The 15,555-nt window shown below is 35.8% G+C and overlaps 1 protein-coding gene across 1 annotated transcript; it reads left to right on the plus strand.

Moving 5' to 3' along the window:
- Window positions 1-5,265: 5,265 nt before the first annotated feature.
- On the plus strand, window positions 5,266-13,180 carry slc19a2 (solute carrier family 19 member 2). Its single transcript, XM_073852514.1, has 6 exons — window positions 5,266-5,319; window positions 5,709-6,275; window positions 7,541-7,778; window positions 8,201-8,393; window positions 9,130-9,271; window positions 9,361-13,180. Exons 1-6 carry the CDS (start codon window positions 5,266-5,268, stop codon window positions 9,493-9,495), a joined length of 1,329 nt encoding a protein of 442 aa, XP_073708615.1. The 3' UTR covers window positions 9,496-13,180.
- The last annotated feature ends 2,375 nt before the right edge of the window (window positions 13,181-15,555 follow it).

The following is a 15,555-nucleotide window of genomic DNA, read 5'->3' on the forward strand; positions in this document are numbered from 1 at the left end:
CCGGTTTGACAGCTTCTTTACATGCATTTGACCTGCTCTCAGTACCCGTACCGTAAGTGCACGATTACACGCGCAAGTTAAAAAAAAGTGCGACTGGCTTGACCGTGTATTTTAAGGCGCGGCTGGCTTGACCGCAGTCTCGTGACTTCCACGAATGACGTGCCACGCACCTGCAGACAGGGACGGTGCTACACAGGGGCTTTGGGGGACTAAAGCCCCGGCAGAATTTTGAATAGCCCCGGTATAGCCCCCAAAGCAGCTGAGATAGAAGAGTGCTGTTAGCACATATCTGTCACAGTAATCTGCCACACGCGTCATGTGAGCGCAGTTTCCTGCATTCGGCTACATTTAAAGGAACACTCCACTTTTTTTGGAAATAGGCTCATTCTCCAGCTCCCCCCGAGTTAATAAGTTGATTTTTACCGTTTTGAAATCCATTCAGCCGTTCTCTTGTTCTGGCGATATCACTTTTAGCATAGCTTAGCATAAATCATTGAATCCTATTAGACCAGTAGCATCACATTCAAAAATGACCAACGAGTTTCGATATTTGTCCTATTTAAAACTTGACTCTTCTGTAGTTATATCGTGTACTAAGACCAGCAGAAATGTAAAGCAGCGGTTTTCTAGGCTGATAGGATTAGGAACTACACTCCCATTCCGGCGTAATAGTCGAGGAAGTTTGCTGCCGTAACATGGCCGAAGCAGGCGCATTAATATCACACAGCGCCTGAAGATCCCAGCTAGGTAACTTCCAATGTGACCGGTGCTAAGTTTGTGTAATTCCGGTTGTTGCAGCTGTCAGAGTTGCAGCTGGTAAATTGTTAGTGGCTGGATTTACCTTTGTGTGATTAGCTATGGTTATGTGCATTGTAAGGGGCTGTGATAGTAAGTCGAAGACGTAATCTACTACCATCTTTCATAGAATTCCCAAGAAAAAAAAAGCAATTTCGACTAATGAATCAATGGCTGGCTGCTCTGAACATAGATCTCAAAACACCGTTAGAAACGATCAAGAAATGGCGTGTTTGCTCCGAGGATTTTGAACCAGATGACTATTTGGATAGTTTTACCGATACTACAGCACGGCGTCTAAAGGACACGGCGATCCCAACAATCTTCAAACTAACGTTACAGACAGGACAACAAGGAGCATCGCCCACGGCTGTAAGTGAAACATGATTAATTGCTAACGTTACCTGTGAAATGCAACCCCTGACGACTAGGTTTGGGCGAACAGTTGGCTTAGTATTTGCTATGACCAAATTCCATGTGTGATTGCAAAAGAAAGTTATTGCGAACAGTCGGTGGTGTTTTAAAGTCAGTTTTGAGTAAAAGTGTACATCATGAATGCAAGCCTGAAAATGCAAACTGACAGTATGCATTTAAAATCTTTATATTATATAATGTAGCAGGAATAACTTACTCTTGCGACAGCTGGCCATTAGGTCCACTCGGCATGTGACGTTTTTTCTAGTTTATTTTGTCAAACCGGAAAAAAAAATCGACTATTGCAGGATGCAGCATTGCATCCAAGTCCTCGGATGTTGCGACCTGACACTTCCTCATCAGGTAGATCCACCCTTGCCATCGATGGCAATACCTAGTCCCACTCGCGACAACACAGGCACTCACTTTTAGTTGGCATGGGTTGGCAAGCCCCACCAGCGCGAATCTGCTCTCCTCATTCCTTCTGTCCCAGGCAGTTCAGACACACTTTCTTGTCTTTCGCGTACCAAAACCTTAGCTTCAGTGAATTCTGGTTCAAATTGATACGGTTTAGGATCTGCACCAAAGTAAATATCTTCTAAATCGTCTCTCACAAATGTCTCCATGGCGAGGAACGCTGCCTATGCTGCATGCACGTTGGATATGTTGACGGAAGTAAACATTTGCACATGTGCTGTGTGGTATTACTGCGCCTGCTTCGGCCATGTTACGGCAGCAAACTTCCTTGACTATTACGCCGGAATGGGAGTGTAGTTCCTAATCTTATCGGCCTAGAAAACCGTATCTTTACATTTCCGCTGGTCTTAGTACGCGATATAACTACAGAAGAGTCAAGTTTTAAATAGGACAAATATCGAAACTCGTTGGTCATTTTTGAACGTGATGCTACTGGTCTAATAGGATTCAATGATTTATGCTAAGCTATGCTAAAAGTGATATCGCCAGAACAGGAGAATGGCTCAATGAATTTCAAAACAGTAAAAATCAACTTATTAACTCGGGGGGAGTTGGAGAATGAGCCTATTTCCAAAAAAAGTGGAGTGTTCCTTTAATCCGTTTACACATTTAATACATTTACTACATTTAATACATTTACATCATCACTAAGATTGAGATGTGGTGTTCGTTTAATGTTTAATCTAAGTGTAAAGTATGCACAGTTCTGATTGCGCATACATATGAATTGTGTTAATGCTGAGCGCAAAATCCAGTCTCACGGAGCGCATGATGCTGTCCAGTTTTGAAGTCTTTCCTTTGCATGTAAAAAAGTTTTTTCGTCGTCTTGTGTAGAGCCCTGAATAGGCCTAAAATATAGGACCTTACCTAGCCCAGCTCTTGTCGAACAGCTTAACAGAATTCTTGGTAAGAGACTGGCCAGACTTCGACCCGAGATCGTTTTTGGCCACTTCTCCCAAAACAGCTTATTTTACATATTTTTTCAGCTATTAAAATAGTTCAGTTATAGGCCAACTGGCAATGTAATTATATTTCGTTTCAGTTTTTTATTAAGTTAATTTAGAAAAACGTTTGGAGCATTTTTTCTTCTGTTAAATATAAGTTTGTTTGTTTTTTAACGACCAAGCATCCAGCGGCAGACCCTGAGTTGATATGCTTGATCAATTTAGCCTTTTTAAAATCATCACGACTTGCCAAAAATAAAATCTATAGATATTAAACATTTCAAGCTTATCAAAATGTTAGTTTAAACATTTAACCTATATATGCGCTGTAAGACTCATATCCTATCGTTTGTGCGGAGAGGCTAACACGAGCTTTACAGGACATGGAGGTGCCAGCGCGATCACTTGCATTGCAAACATCTTAAAAAACGCAGACTTTTTTGCTCGTAAAGGTAAGAGTAATACATTATTCGTAACTGTAAAGTGTCTACGTTTATTTGTGTACACTCACAAACAATATCTACTTTTACTATAAAGAAAACAAAGAGGATGGGCTCTCTTGGTCAGGAATAGGAATCTTTAGGCAATCTTTAGCCTTTTATGTGCGCTTGTTTGCGGATTTGCGGAACTCTTGAAAATGCTCGCTGCTGCCCGCCGGGCTCGGGCTGGAATGTAGAGCTCTGGTCACTTGTATTAATACTTCTGTTAAATGTGGAGTGTACCACAGCTGCTTTTCTAAAAATTTTTCATTAAGTAACTTTGACGTCATGAATATCGATTATTTTCTTAGCACCCCCACATATTGGTCTAGCCCCCGTTAGCCCCGTTAGAGAAAATATTTTGGTGCCGCGCCTGCCTGCAGATTAGTAACGATGGTGGTGAAGAAGGCGACACACTGAGTTTATGTTGTGGACAGTGACTACGTTTACATGGACACCAGTAATCTAATTAATGACCTTATTCTGAATAAGACAATAATATGATTAAGCTGTTTACATGAGTTGCTTTTAGAATATTCCTTTCATGTTGCCGTTTTACATGTTATAGTACATAGATCGATTAATGACACACATCATTAGATCAGTTCATCTTCGTTATAGACTTTTGGATGTTTCGGTTTTAATTTTACAAAAGCTTGAAGTGGCTCTGGACATATGCAACAATTTTTTTTTAGAATGTGTGAGTTAAAATTTGCCGTGGTTGCATTTGTGCGAGTGCATGCTGTGCTGCTCCAAAGCGTCTGCTCCATACAGCGAGCGTTTCAGAGCCAGTCAGTTTTTAGGGGGAAAAAAAAACACACGCAAGTCGAAAGCCAGTTTAGTTTTACTTTTTTTTTTTTTTCATTTTGAAAACCCTGCTATCTTTGCCGTTTACCTCACATTACGCTTTAGAGGCTTTCTTTTATTTATTTTTTATTAATTGATTTGATTGCTCAGTGTTTGCGTGCCCTGTAATAAATTGTTTAGTCGGCATATAACACAGCATGTGATGGAGTCCATGCCTCGTCTTATTAGTTTTTGTTAATAAATGATTAAGCTGGTTTTATTTTATTGTTGTTATGTTTAATTAAAAATAACAAATCCATCTTTTAAAAAATTGTTTTAATCTTAAAATTGATAGGTGTAGCCTATATATGTAAGCAAAACCAAGATCATGAATTGATAGTAAAAGTGAAAAGCATCCTAAGACATTCAAATAGCGGAAATCCCGTTCACAAAATTAAAATCACAAATAATACTAATGAAAAAGAACAGGTTGAATGTTAACTACGTTTCTATAAAACTATAAATTATGATAACAGACAAACCATTTATCAGCAATGAGCATTGATTAATCCCATGTTGTAGAAAAAAAATAATTTAAATAAAAATGAAACCAAAGCATAAGCACGTGCGATCAACTGAGAGCGTTATGCCGCGTTCCAGGCAACCCGTTACCCGTGTTATTCCAAACTTCTACCCGGGAAAGTGCACTGGAAAGGCACTCAAACCCGTGAATTCCCACCCGTGAACTCGTACTAGATCGACGTACTCCCAGTTCTGAGTTCTGAGGTGACACAGCCCGCGAAACAACAATAAAGCCTCTTGGGTGCGGTGTTTATGCAAGTGGCACACGGTGGAAAAATAGAGTATAAGACAATATAACGTTGCAATCAAATTATTAATAATATAGCTAAAATTAATAAATGCTTGGCGTGACTTGCCTGGAACGCTACAAAGTCCTGAGTCGTGGTTTGAAGACGTGATTTACGAGCTCAAAAACCTGCCTGGAACGCAGCATGAGTGTGTATCCTGTCACAAAATGTGGCGAAAAGTCCTACACAAGGGGAATAGTGTGATTAAGGTGTGTTCATGTCTTCCATAATGCGACTAAAATAGGAATACTCCACCTGTCTTAATTCGATTTGTGTTTACTCCGATTATGACTTTAGTCGGATTAAATTAATCAAAAATCTCAGTTTACATGGTTGCTTCTTAATCAGAGTATTGTCTTAATCGCGTTAAAATCGGAATATTGTTGTCCATGTAAACGTACTCATTGTGCGTCATGAACATAATGCAAAGAATAATAGGAATAATGGAAATTCCATGTAAACCGAAGTGAAGAGCTTTGCTCTTGACATGTAAACATCATAATGCGATTAAGTCCTTACTCTGATTATGGAAATAGTCGCATTATTCGTGCGCATGTAAACGTAGTCTGATAATAAATCAGCATATTACAATAATTTCTTAAGGATCCTGTGACACTGAAGACTGGAGTAATAATGCTGAAAAATTAGCTTTGTATCACAGGAATAAATTACATTTCAAAATATATTCACGTAGAAAACAGATATTTAGAATTGAAATAATATTACTGTTTTTTTCTGTATTTTTTATCAAATAAATGCAGTCTTGATGAGCATAAGAAACGTCTTTAAAAACCATTAAAAATCTTACTGATCCCAAATCTTTTGAGCGGCAATGTATATATTTTTGATAGTTACATAATTATAAAAAAAAAATAATGAAAGCACTATTTTTATTACTCTTATTTATCATTGTTTATTTACATTTTTTTCTATTTTTATCACAGGTTGTTAGTAAGATCTATCCATTCTGGACATATTCCTACCTCGTCCTGCTTTTTCCTGTTTTCCTGGCCACAGATTACCTCCGATATAAGCCTGTGATCATCGTCCAGGCAGTCAGCTTTATATTGACATATGGTTTGCTTTTGAAGGCCGAGAGTGTGAGGACCATGCAGTTATTGGAATGTTTTTTCGGTCTGGCAACTGCTACTGAAGTTGCCTACTATTCCTACATCTACAGTGTTGTGGAGCCATCTCATTATCAGAGAGTGACTGGTTTTTGTCGCAGTGTCACACTGCTGGGATCAGCCATCGGCTCACTCATCGGACAGATACTGGTGTCTGTAGCCCAGGTGCCTCTGTTTTACTTGGGCATCATCACACTGGTGTCCTTCTGCATAGCCTTCGTTGCCCCTTGGTTCCTACCCATGCCCAGTAAGAGCCTGTTCTTTCACCAGAGAGAGAAAAGCTCTCAGGATGAGGGAGTTTTGGAACCTATAAACAGCAGTCAGCTGATTGAGAAGCCAGAGGAGCCAGAGTCCAAAATACAGCTTAGTGCAGAAGAAAGAAGGGTGGGTAAACATTTTTATGATTCTACACGCACATACTAACACACATATGTTTGCTCCTTCCAAACAGTTTAATTAAATTTATATAAATATAAAAACGTATTTTAACTGGCAGATACAACTATTAAAAATGATGAAAACTTTCGCTGATTCTCAACTTATCATCTGCAGCGTCTGAAGGGCTGTACTAAATAAAAACATATGATATTTAAACAAAATAATAAACAAATTATACATCATCCTGTTCGAAAAGTTTACACCCACTGTCTCTTAAAGGTTGTATCAGCGATTTCTAGCCTAAAACATAGTGTCAATTTCAGCTGACCTTTCTTCACGATCCGCTCGCTGCCTGCCCCATAAATTGTCTGTGAAAAAAACGCGTCTCTCTGGTCAGCCTAGGGTCCGAGATATGCCAAAAAAACAATCGGCACTACCAACCTTTCCACAGATAAACAAACAGTGTTCCAACCAATCAGCGTCAGGGGTTTGGTGTTGTGGACTTTCGCTCCGCCTCCCTCACATCCCAGCACCAGTAGGAAAGTCCACAACACCAAACCCCTGACGCTGATTGGTTGGAACACTGTTTGTTTATCTGTGGAAAGGTTGGTAGTGCCGATTGTTTTTTTGGCATATCTCGGACCCTAGGCTGACCAGAGAGACGCGGTTTTTTCACAGACAATTTATGGGGCAAGCAGCGAGCGGATCGTGAAGAAAGGTCAGCTGAAATTGACACTTTATGTTTTAGGCTAGAAATCGCTGATACAACCTTCAATGCATTGTTTCCTTTTTGAGCATGAAACAAGTTTACTTCCAAAACAAAAATATTGGAAATGTAAACTGCTGTTTCCTACTGACACACTACAGCAAAAGATAGAAATAACTGACTTAAAACCATTTTTAGCTGGTGAAAATACTAGTGTTCTAATAATTTTGTCCAGCACTGTACGTGTTGTGCTCTTTGTTTTTTTTATTGTAAGTAAAAGCCTAATTTTAATCAGTTTATTTTATAAACCGATCATGTCTCTTCACAAGACATTAAATTAAACTATTTGATTTACAACACAAATCTATGACTTTTTCTGCATATTCTTAGTTATGGTTACCTGGATTTTTAGTGGAGGGAAAGAAGCATCCTAGGTTTCATTAAAAAATAGAATACTAAAGAGATGAACACTGAAATTGGCAGATACTGATATAGTCACACACATACACGTGTTTATCATATAAGTGTCTTTATGACTTGGTTTGATCATTTGTTTGACTTTCAGACTCTCAAGGACAATTCTAGCAATAGTGGATTGCTGGAAGTGTTTAAAATGCTCTGGTCAGACTTCCTTGAGTGTTACTCCTCCTCTACCCTGCTGGCCTGGTCAGTGTGGTGGGCTTTGTCCACATGTGGTTACATCCAGGTGATTAATTATGCCCAACCACTTTGGGAGAAAATCTTGCCTTCCAAGGATTTTGAGATCTACAATGGATATGTGGAGACCATTTCTACCTTGCTTGGTATGGCCATCTGGTTATCTGTTTATTCTATTCATTTGAGTATATTCCCATTCTTAAATGCATAGGTAACAGAATGCATTTTGGATTATCTGTTACTAATGGAAGACCATTTCCACTATGGAATAAAAAAATCATCATGACTTTATCTGTTTATTAAAAGTTATTCAAACATTTTTCTCTGAATTTATGTCACAATTCAGACTTGGTTTCTCACAATTGTTTTTCTTTTTCCCCCTCAAAATTGCAAGATGGAAGAAAAAAGTGTGAGAAAAAAACGTTGCAATTGCCCTTTTTATTTTTTATTCCATGGTGGAAGCAAAAAAAAGGAATTGTGATATTAAAATTCAGAATTGCAAGAAATCATGACAGAATTCTAAGTATGTCTTGTAGTTTTTTTCACAGAATTTTTTTTTTCCCACCAGGTGCTTTTGCAGCGTTTGTTGTAGGCTTTGTGAAAGTGTCCTGGGCGGTGTGGGGAGAACTTGCTCTCTGCATTTTCTCTCTGGTAATTGCAGTGTGTGTGTACCTCATGGTCACCATCAGGAATATCTGGGTTTGCTACACTTCCTACATGGTCTTCAGAGCTACCTACATGCTGCTCATCACCATAGCAACGTAAGTAATGCTGTCAATCTGCATCCAATTTCTTTAGAAATCCATTGCAAGTTGGATACCTTTTGATTTTGTTCTTACCACAAAGTGCTAGGAGTCCTGACCTCTGTGATTGCCAACAAGGGTTTTGCGAAGGGGTCAAATACTTATTTCACTCATTAAAATGCAAAACAATTTATAACTTTTTTGAAATGTTTTTCTGGATTTTGCTTTGTTATTCTATCTCTCACTATTCAAACAAATCTACCATTAAAATTATAGACTGATCATTTCTTTATCAGTGGGCAAACATACAAAATCATCAGGGGATCAATATTTTGTTTCCTCACTGTATTAAGTCATCCAAAGAAGGAACAGTAAGTTTTGTATCTCACCAGGGTTTGACTTTAACTCCCACCAAATGCGGTTGGATTCCATTTTAATACCTACTTTTTCCATTATCATCAGTGTTTGTTTAATTTGTACAAAGTCTTGTTGCTGCAGGGCTGTAAATAAGCATGTGTAAATCTTCAGGCACTTTTTGCAGTAGGACTGTTACCTTCTAAACATCTAAAAGTCTCACTCCTGTTTTAATTGAAATTCTGTTGGCTCTTTCAGTCAAGCTCTCCATGTGTACTTGGATCCTGATCATTGCCACATATTTACTTTTAAAAACATTCACCTTTTGATAAAACTGTGTAAAATATTTCAAATGCATAAAATGTTGGAAAAGGTTCTATTCATTTCTTTTATATTGCAGGTATCAGATAGCTGCTAATCTAAGCATGAAGCGCTATGCTTTGGTTTTCGGAGTAAACACTTTCATCGCACTCTTACTGGAGACGATCCTTACCGTGATTGTAGTAGATTCTGCCGGTCTAGGCCTGGACATTTTTGTACAGGTAAAGTACAACATTAACCATGTGTCATAATTTGTGTGGATCACTAATGAAAGCTAACATCCTGTGCACTTTTGTTTGCTTCTTTCCAGTTTTTCATCTATGCAAGTTACTTTGCTGCAATAACTGTGATATTCTTCGTTGCTGGACTGTATAAACTGTGCAAAAGGAGGGGACATGGAGGACAGAATGAATTGCCCTCAACAGAAACAGTTCCAGAGGCTTGAAACACCTCACATCAGCATCTGTTGAGCACAAGGTTATGGAAAAATGTTTGGTTTAACTGAATAGCTCAAAATAATAACTGTATATTAAGAAAAAGCAGCATTTCCAAATCACTCACAGATCCAGCTTTAAAGGTTATATAAGCACTGGTGATTTTGATAACTGAGTTCACAATTATACACTGTAAGAGGCCATTGTTGGTCAAATATTGTGTGGAACAAAACGCACTTATTTAAATCACAGTATTGTGATGCCTTACTTCATGGCTGTTACTTGAATCTAAGCAACTAGGTCAAAAAAGTAGTCTGACTTTTTAGCCAGTACAATCACATTATGGATGTAAGCACTAGATATTTTCTTTTTTTTTTCTCTGACATTTGCCGAATTGAGGCACTTTCACTGCAAATTACAATTTTTACTCACAAGATTTTAAATACAGTGGAAGTCAAAAGTTTACATACCACTTGTTAATTATTTGACCAAAATAAGAGGGGTCATTCACAAAAATGCGTGTTGTTTTTTTGTTTTTCTAACCTGAAGATATTTCAAATAAAAGATGTTTGCATATACACTCTTAAAAATAAAGGTCACAATGCCATAGAAGAACCTTTTTTGTCTAAATGGTTCCATAAAGTACCTTAAACACCTTTAACAAAAGGTTCTTTGAGGTAAAAGAAGTTTCTTCAGATTATAAAATGGTAAGAAAAAGATGGTTCTTTAAAGAACCTTTGACTGAATGGTTCTTTGTGGAACCAAAAAAGGTTCTTCTATGGCATCGCTTGAAGAACCTTTTAAAGCACCTTTATTTTTGAGTGTAGTCCACAAGAGAAAATAATAGTGAATAGTAGTGAGAAAATGACCCTGTTCAAAAGTTTACATACACTTGATTCTTAATACTGTGGTGTTACCTGAATGATCCACAGCTGTTTTTTTTAGTGATTGTTCATGAATTCCTTGTTTGTCCTGAAGTTAACTGCCTGCTGTTCTTTAGAAAAATCCTTCAGGTCTCACAAATTCTTTGGTTTTTCAGCATTTTTGTGTATTTGAACCCTTTCCAACAATGACTGTATGCTTATAAGATCCATCTTTTCACACTGAGGACAGCTGAGGGACTCGTATGCAACTATTACAGAAGGTTCAAATGCTTACTGGTGCTCCAGAAGGAAACGCAATGCATTAGGAGTTGGGGAATCAGGGTAAATTTCACTTATTTTGCCTTCTGGAAAACATGTAAGTGTCTTTTGTAGTTTCTGAGGGCAGTACTAAATAATAGTAATAAAAAAAGATATTTAGGCAAAATAAGAAAAATGTTCAAAAGTTTTCAGCCCCAGCTCCCTCAGTTGTCCTCAGTGTGAAAAGATGGATCTCAAAATCATACACTTATTGAAAATGCTGGAAAGCCAAAGAATTTGTGGCAACTGAAGGATTTTTCTGAAGAGCAGCAGGTAGTTTAACTGCTAAGGACAAACAAGAACCAAGAACCAACAACTATCACTAAACAAAAACACAGCTGTGGATCATTCAGGTAACAACACAGTATTAAAGGAACACTCCACTTTTTTGGAAATAGACTCATTCTCCAGCTCCCCACAAGTTAATAAGTTGAGTTTTACCGTTTTGAAATCCATTCAGCCGTTCTCCTGTTCTGGTGATATCACTTTTAGCATAGCTTAGCATAGATCGATGATTCCTATTAGACCAATAGCATCGTGTTCAAAAATGACCAACGAGTTTCGATATTTGTCTTATTTATGTTACGGCAGCAAACTTCCTTGACTATTACGCCGGAATGGAAGTGTAGTTCCTAATCTTATCGGCCTAGAAAATCGCAGCTTTACATTTTCCGCTGGTATTAGTACACGATAAAACTGCAGAAGAGTCAAGTTTTAAATAGGACAAATATCGAAACTCGTTGAACGCGATGCTATTGGTCTAATAGGATTCAATGATCTATGCTAAGCTATGCTAAAAGTGATATCGCCAGAACAGGAGAACGGCTGAATGGATTTCAAAACGGTAAAACTCAACTTATTAACTCGGGGGGGAGTTGGAGAATGAGTCTATTTCCAAAAAAAGTGGAGTGTTCCTTTAAGAATCAAGGGGATGTAAACTTTTGAACGGGGTCATTTTTATAAATTCAGCTTATTTTTCCTTGTGGACTTTATGTAGATGTCTTTAATGTGAAATATCAGGTAAGTACTAAATAAATAATAACACAAATTTTGTATGATCCCTTTTTTTTTTTTGGCAAAATAATTAACAATTTGCAAGGTGTATGTAAACTTTTGACTTCAACTGTATTTCTTTGGACCTCTTTACACAAGGACAAACATTTGCCCAGTGCAAAATCCACTTTTCACTCACCGACCAAGAAAAAAAAATCACTTTGTACAGTTTTCTTCACTGATAATCAAAAATATTTTTCTTCGTCTGATTGGCACACATATAACTGATTCGGAATACCAGCACATATCAGATATAGCTTTTATGCAAGAGTTTATGTTTATAATGAAAGAGATTATAATCTTGGGTGTTGAGTAACATTTTAGACACAACCTTGTCTGTAATTTGTCTATCTGTGTTCTGCCAAGGAAAACGGTTTCAAATGAAGCCACAGCAGAATCAACTGTTGTACCTCTTTGTGCAACACAAAGTAGTGGGATTTTGTTCTTGACTGAATCAGTGTTTTTTTAAAAAAAAATAATATTTCAGTGACTCAATCAAACAGACCATTACTTGATCAATCAAATAACTGTTTATCATGATGCACTGCTTGCCTTAAATTAGTGAATTGCTCCATAAAAACACTAAAAGTGAGTTTTGTTGGACATTCCATCTATATTTTATTAGTCGCACTTTATTTTAAGGTCCAATTCTCACTATCACAAACCTTTGCCTCAAACTCCTACTTTGCTGCTAATTGCTAGTAAGATAGCTGTTAATTTTAGGAATGCAGGTAGTATTAAGGAATCTAGAATATGGTCATAGTGAGAACTGGTGCTTAAGAAGTGTTACTGTTTTATTTATTAAGTTATTCCTTAAAAAGCACTTAATTTACAAATAAAGAGGACATCCTTTGTGTGTTTATTGAACACTGTTCTTATAGTCCTGGATATGTCAGATTACGCACAACAGAATAAAGTGACTTATTTAGATTTGTCTATATTACTAGTGCTATGCACAAAGTAAATACACAATCTATTGCTTATTTAGCTGGGCAGATATCTTCAAATTTTTATCTATGGTCTAGCTTTAAAGAAAAATGTTACAGTAGATACGCAGTGCTTCATTTAGCTGCTGTAATACTGTGATTAGAATATTTTTTTATTCAGCCTTCATACTATTTAAAATGTGTCTTTTTACAGCAATAACATGATTGTCGTGTTCACTGTATAAATGAAGTAATGATTGTGTCAACGTTAAAATGAAATGTAATTGTTTTCATCTCTAGCAATATTTAGACATGTTGGAAAGGACTGAAAAATTGAGACCAAAATTGTTGTGAGAGTATTTTGTGTGTGGGAACAACATTAGTATTTCCTTTGTGAGGTATTTATTGGATTTTAGGTGTTGTGTGCTCTGATGTTGGGTACAAAAGCAGAACATATTGAGTATGATCTTCTGTAGTGCTAAACTTTTTATAAGTATGTTTCTGTGGAGGTTTTGGGTTTTGCAGAAGTAAAATAAAGAACCTGATCACTGAAAATGTGAGTCTGAATTTCTTTTGGCATAGAAGTACACGACCAGTCAAAAGTTTTTGAACTGGAAGATTTTTTTATGTTTTTTTTTAAAGCAAAAACAGTAAAATCTTAAAATATTTTTACTATTTAAAATAACTTCTCTATTTGAGTATATATTAAAATATACTTTATTCCTGTGTTTTCACAGGTGTTTTGTGCTCTGATGTTGGAAGCAAAAGCAGAACATACTGAGTATGAACTTCTGTAGTGCTAAACTTTTTATAAGTATGTTTCTGTGGAGGTTTTGGGTTTTGCAGAAGTAAAAAAAACACAAAAAAACCTGATCACTGAAAATGTGAGTCTGAATTTCTTTTGGCATAAAGTACACGACCAGTCAAAAGTTTTTGAACTGGAAGATTTTTAATGTTTTGTTTTTTTTAAAGCAAAAACAGTAAAATTTTAAAATATTTTTACTATTTAAAATAACTTCTCTATTTGAATATATTTTAAAATATACTTTATTCCTGTGATTTCACAGGTGTTGTGTGCTCTGATGTTGGGTACAAAAGCAGAACATATTGAGTATGATCTTCTGTAGTGCTAAACTTTTTCTAAGTATGTTTCTGTGGAGGTTTTGGGTTTTGCAGAAGTAAAATAAAGAACCTGATCACTGAAAATGTGAGTCTGAATTTCTTTTGGCATAGAAGTACACGACCAGTCAAAAGTTTTTGAACTGGAAGATTTTTTTATGTTTTTTTTAAAGCAAAAACAGTAAAATCTTAAAATATTTTTACTATTTAAAATAACTTCTCTATTTGAGTATATATTAAAATATACTTTATTCCTGTGTTTTCACAGGTGTTTTGTGCTCTGATGTTGGAAGCAAAAGCAGAACATCGAGTATGAACTTCTGTAGTGCTAAACTTTTTATAAGTATGTTTCTGTGGAGGTTTTGGGTTTTGCAGAAGTAAAAAAAACAAAAAAAACCCTGATCACTGAAAATGTGAGTCTGAATTTCTTTTGGCATAAAGTACACGACCAGTCAAAAGTTTTTGAACTGGAAGATTTTTAATGTTTTTTTTTTTTTTAAAGCAAAAACAGTAAAATTTTAAAATATTTTTACTATTTAAAATAACTTCTCTATTTGAATATATTTTAAAATATACTTTATTCCTGTGATTTCACAGGTGTTGTGTGCTCTGATGTTGGGTACAAAAGCAGAACATATTGAGTATGATCTTCTGTAGTGCTAAACTTTTTCTAAGTATGTTTCTGTGGAGGTTTTGGGTTTTGCAGAAGTAAAATAAAGAACCTGATCACTGAAAATGTGAGTCTGAATTTCTTTTGGCATAGAAGTACACGACCAGTCAAAAGTTTTTGAACTGGAAGATTTTTTTATGTTTTTTTTAAAGCAAAAACAGTAAAATCTTAAAATATTTTTACTATTTAAAATAACTTCTCTATTTGAGTATATATTAAAATATACTTTATTCCTGTGTTTTCACAGGTGTTTTGTGCTCTGATGTTGGAAGCAAAAGCAGAACATCGAGTATGAACTTCTGTAGTGCTAAACTTTTTATAAGTATGTTTCTGTGGAGGTTTTGGGTTTTGCAGAAGTAAAAAAAACAAAAAAAAACCTGATCACTGAAAATGTGAGTCTGAATTTCTTTTGGCATAAAGTACACGACCAGTCAAAAGTTTTTGAACTGGAAGATTTTTAATGTTTTTTTTTTTTTTAAAGCAAAAACAGTAAAATTTTAAAATATTTTTACTATTTAAAATAACTTCTCTATTTGAATATATTTTAAAATATACTTTATTCCTGTGATTTCACAGGTGTTGTGTGCTCTGATGTTGGAAACAAAAGCAGAACATATTGAGTATGATCTTCTGTAGTGCTAAACTTTTTATAAGTATGTTTCTGTGGAGGTTTTGGGTTTTGCAGAAGTAAAATAAAGAACCTGTTCACTGAAAATGTGAGTCTGAATTTCTTTTAGCATAAAGTACACGACCAGTCAAAAGTTTTTGAACTGTACGATTTTTTTTAAAGCAAAAACAGTAAAATTTAGAAATATTTTTACTATTTAAAATAACTGTTCTCTTTTTGAATATATTTTAAAATATACTTTATTCCTGTGATTTCAAAGCTGAATTTTTTAGCATCATTACTCTAGTCACATGATCCTTTAGAAATCATTCTTATGTTCTGATTTGCTGTTCATAAACATTAATTATTATTATTATTATTATTATTATGCTTTTTCAGGTTTGTTTGATGAATAGAACATTCAGAACAACAGCATTTGTCTGAAATAGATTTTTTTAACATTATAAATGTATTTATCGTCACTTTTGATCAATTTAAAGCATCCTTTCTAAATA

The sequence above is a fragment of the Garra rufa genome, chromosome 12, assembly GCF_049309525.1.
Source record: "Garra rufa chromosome 12, GarRuf1.0, whole genome shotgun sequence".
Taxonomy (NCBI): Eukaryota; Metazoa; Chordata; class Actinopteri; order Cypriniformes; family Cyprinidae; genus Garra; species Garra rufa.